This window comes from Physcomitrium patens, chromosome 21 (genome assembly GCF_059467195.1).
Source record: "Physcomitrium patens ecotype Gransden chromosome 21, ASM5946719v1, whole genome shotgun sequence".
NCBI lineage: Eukaryota > Viridiplantae > Streptophyta > Bryopsida > Funariales > Funariaceae > Physcomitrium > Physcomitrium patens.
In genome coordinates, this window is record NC_143430.1 from 14617740 (window position 1) to 14620800 (window position 3061).

A 3061-nucleotide genomic window follows, 5' to 3' on the forward strand; every position below is an offset into this window, starting at 1 on the left:
TAGTTCTGAACTGAATGCTAGTCCGGTTTTCTTCCTGTGATACATTAAGAATCGCAACTTGCGCATTGGCTGTCCCAAAGAAAGCTCGCATCTTTACTTCGCTAATCCAAGATAGGTTTTCACAGCTGAAAACCTAAGTCAGACGGGGGCATTACAGGCAAACATGAAGTACCTTTGTAAAGAGGGAAGATTCACAACAAAAAGATTGACCCGCTACCGGGGAGTGCTTCAATATGGTGAAAATGTTTGGTTATTACTGCGGTACTGTAATCCTTCATACACGCCCCTGAAACCTCCCACTACGAGATTTTGGCCGATTTCAGCTTTAACAATAACAATAATCAGTGTTGACAACAACGATTGACAGGTGCAGAGGAGTATATTTTGAACTTGGTAACTCTTTCAGACATGGGGACCGAACAGATGCAACCACAATAGGAAAAAGATAAAACTCTCACATCACTCTAACCATAAAAAAGCTTATTCATGAGGACTCTCTTCACTCTAGCCATTCAAGCACCTTAGTCAACGAGAAGGAAAGGATCAGGCAAAGCAAATCATGATTTGATGGGTAGCTTCCAAAACACGTAGCATCTACGTCTATAAACCAACGAATACACAGGGCATAAAAACCTTCTCTTTCTCACATGCCCTGAGAACGTGGACCACTTTTGATGAGAAGAGCCAAGGCTGGAAAGATAGATCACGCCTCAGTACCCTCACAATGTCTTATATACTGTAACAGAATCATAGGAAATTGAATGTGAAAGAAATTTAAATGTTCCTTAAGCCAACTCCAAATTGTTTCAGTGGTGCTTAGCCTGCAACTCAAAGAAAACACCAACGCCATCGACAATTAATCACGATTCCATGCAAGTAAGAGACATCAAAATAAAGAAAATAACCACGAAGAAAAAACCTAAGAGTTTCCCAAAAAATACAAATAAAAATAATCACCAGAATCCTCTCGATAGTCAATCCACGGAGAAAAGCACAGCTCACCTCTTCGTGTCCATCATGCCCTCCATGCCCATGACCCTCCCAGGGGTGACGCCATCCCTGATAAATGCGAAGTCAAGTCTGAGGTTAACCCTAAGGCGATGCAACAACTATATCGTTCATTCACACTGCTTCCATGACAAAACCAGAGCTCGATAATGAGCAAAAATCATGGTGATTTGAGTATAACATGTTTCTATTCTCGTATATAAATCCAATTAGTAAAGTCAAACTTCCAGGGAAATCACTGACCAGATAATGGAAGCGAAGTTAGATCACATACCATCAACACTGCGCCGTCTTGCTTCGCTCTGTACAAAACCCAGAACCTGAACCCACAAATGACGCACAAAAACCAAACGTTACTGACTCACAATTCCAGCTCAAAAAAAAACAAAACAAAACAAAACAAAAACAAAAACAAAAGGGAGACAAAATTTAACCAAAGATTCGCCATCCCCAGGAGCGAACGGGGACTCCGTACTCACGATTAAAACCATCTGCCAATAGATTTAAACCCTAACAAAAGGTCTTCTTGATAACTTGCACGACCAGAGGTGTTCTATGTCAATACATCCAACACAGCATTTGAATTGCTCCTATTTCACTGAATTTAAGCTTGGGAAGCCTCGATCGGATAAGATCATGAGGGGCCAAGTCTCCACTACTGTGACCTTCATCCCTCCACCAAGCCCACCTTGACAAACAACCTAATCGAGGTGGCTTGTAGGGTATGCACATTTGAAAGGATATGATCCCAACAAACTACGAGAAACCCAGAATGTCAGGGTTCATGTGCATTACCACATGACGGCGCACATGCCTTGGCCCACGCGCGAATGCCATCCTTTGGTGGCGTGCAGGGAGAGCCCCCCGTGTGTGATGTTGTGAGCCCCATGCCCTCCACCCGCCATAGCTCCTGACTCGATCCCACCGCCTGCTGCTCTTGCCCTCCCTCTGCACAAGCAGTGCGATCCGATGTAATGCGATGCTGTGCCGCTCCCTCGCTCGCTCGCTGGATTGCAACAGGGGGATTGTGGCACTGCAAGAGCTTTCAATCGAAGCAGACGCTGCCCTCACTCAAACATTTTATCCTTGCCCTTGCCCATCGGGCAGCGTCGTCGGGCAGCGTCAACGCTCCACAAAGATAATTCTTTTTACATATTACCACCTAATACTCCTCATAATCTCATTCATTTCTCTTTGGTGTGTACATCTGTCTGTGTCTATATATATAAATTAACCCTAAATATATATATATATATATATATATATTTATATTTATATTAAATAAATTACATATGTTGATAAATATTGTCAAACTCAACACTTTAATCAAATTTTATATTAGTATTTTTATTTTAATATGAATTATCAATAAGATAATTACATAAAAAAAATTAATTAATAAAAATATTAATTATAATATTTATTTTAATTTTAACTATTATTACCAAAGAATATTTAATTTTTTATAAATGGTTTAAAATTACTTAATAAAGATTTTCTATCATATAATCAATAGTCATCTAATATGAGCTTACATTTTATTTTTAAATCATTAAAACTTTAATTAGTATTAGTAAATATAGTTTTTTAAATTTTAAATTCCTTAAAAATTGGCTTTTGAAGTAGATAACATTATGTTAATTAAAGAAGATATTTAAAATAAAATTATAGAATATTTTGCTATTGAATAAATTCTCTAATCTTAAAAGACAAAATACACATATAATCATAGTTTGAAGATTATATATGTGCTGAAGTAGCAACATTACTGAATGAGGTATCAAAAATACTGAATAACATATATATTGAAACTATGTGGTTACATCTAAGAAGTAAAAATTAGACAAGATACCCTTTGTTGTTGATTAGTACAACTATGTATAGTTGATAATTTATAAAACATCATGGCCAAATACTATCAAGATGTAGCTTTTCATGTAATATAAAGACTTTTGTTGCCTAACATGAATATAACTTAGATGAAATTAAATTTAATAAAAAAATCAAAATTAAGATTTTATCAAAAATAAATATTAATTATTTGTACCAAAAT

At 36.8% G+C, this 3061-nt stretch overlaps 1 protein-coding gene across 1 annotated transcript; it reads right to left on the reverse strand.

The window, feature by feature from the left end:
- Nucleotides 1-540: 540 nt before the first annotated feature.
- LOC112273980 (NADH dehydrogenase [ubiquinone] 1 beta subcomplex subunit 2) lies at nucleotides 541-2013 on the reverse strand. Its single transcript, XM_024503099.3, has 4 exons — nucleotides 1804-2013; nucleotides 1283-1328; nucleotides 1003-1059; nucleotides 541-821 (listed from the first exon to the last, which is right to left on the reverse strand). The coding sequence occupies exons 1-4, from the start codon at nucleotides 1911-1913 to the stop codon at nucleotides 807-809; spliced, it is 228 nt and encodes a 75-aa protein (XP_024358867.1). The 5' UTR covers nucleotides 1914-2013; the 3' UTR covers nucleotides 541-806.
- Nucleotides 2014-3061: the final 1048 nt, after the last annotated feature.

Bases quoted from the DNA above. Each gene is read 5' to 3' on its own strand.
- LOC112273980 (XM_024503099.3), bottom strand. From the start codon at position 1,913: ATGGCGGGTGGAGGGCATGGGGCTCACAACATCACACACGGGGGGCTC. The intron at 1,329-1,803 runs GTAATGCACATG...TTGTGGGTTCAG, and splicing joins GGCATGTGCGCCGTCATGTG to GTTCTGGGTTTTGTACAGAG. The intron at 1,060-1,282 runs GTATGTGATCTA...CGCATTTATCAG, and splicing joins AAGACGGCGCAGTGTTGATG to GGATGGCGTCACCCCTGGGA.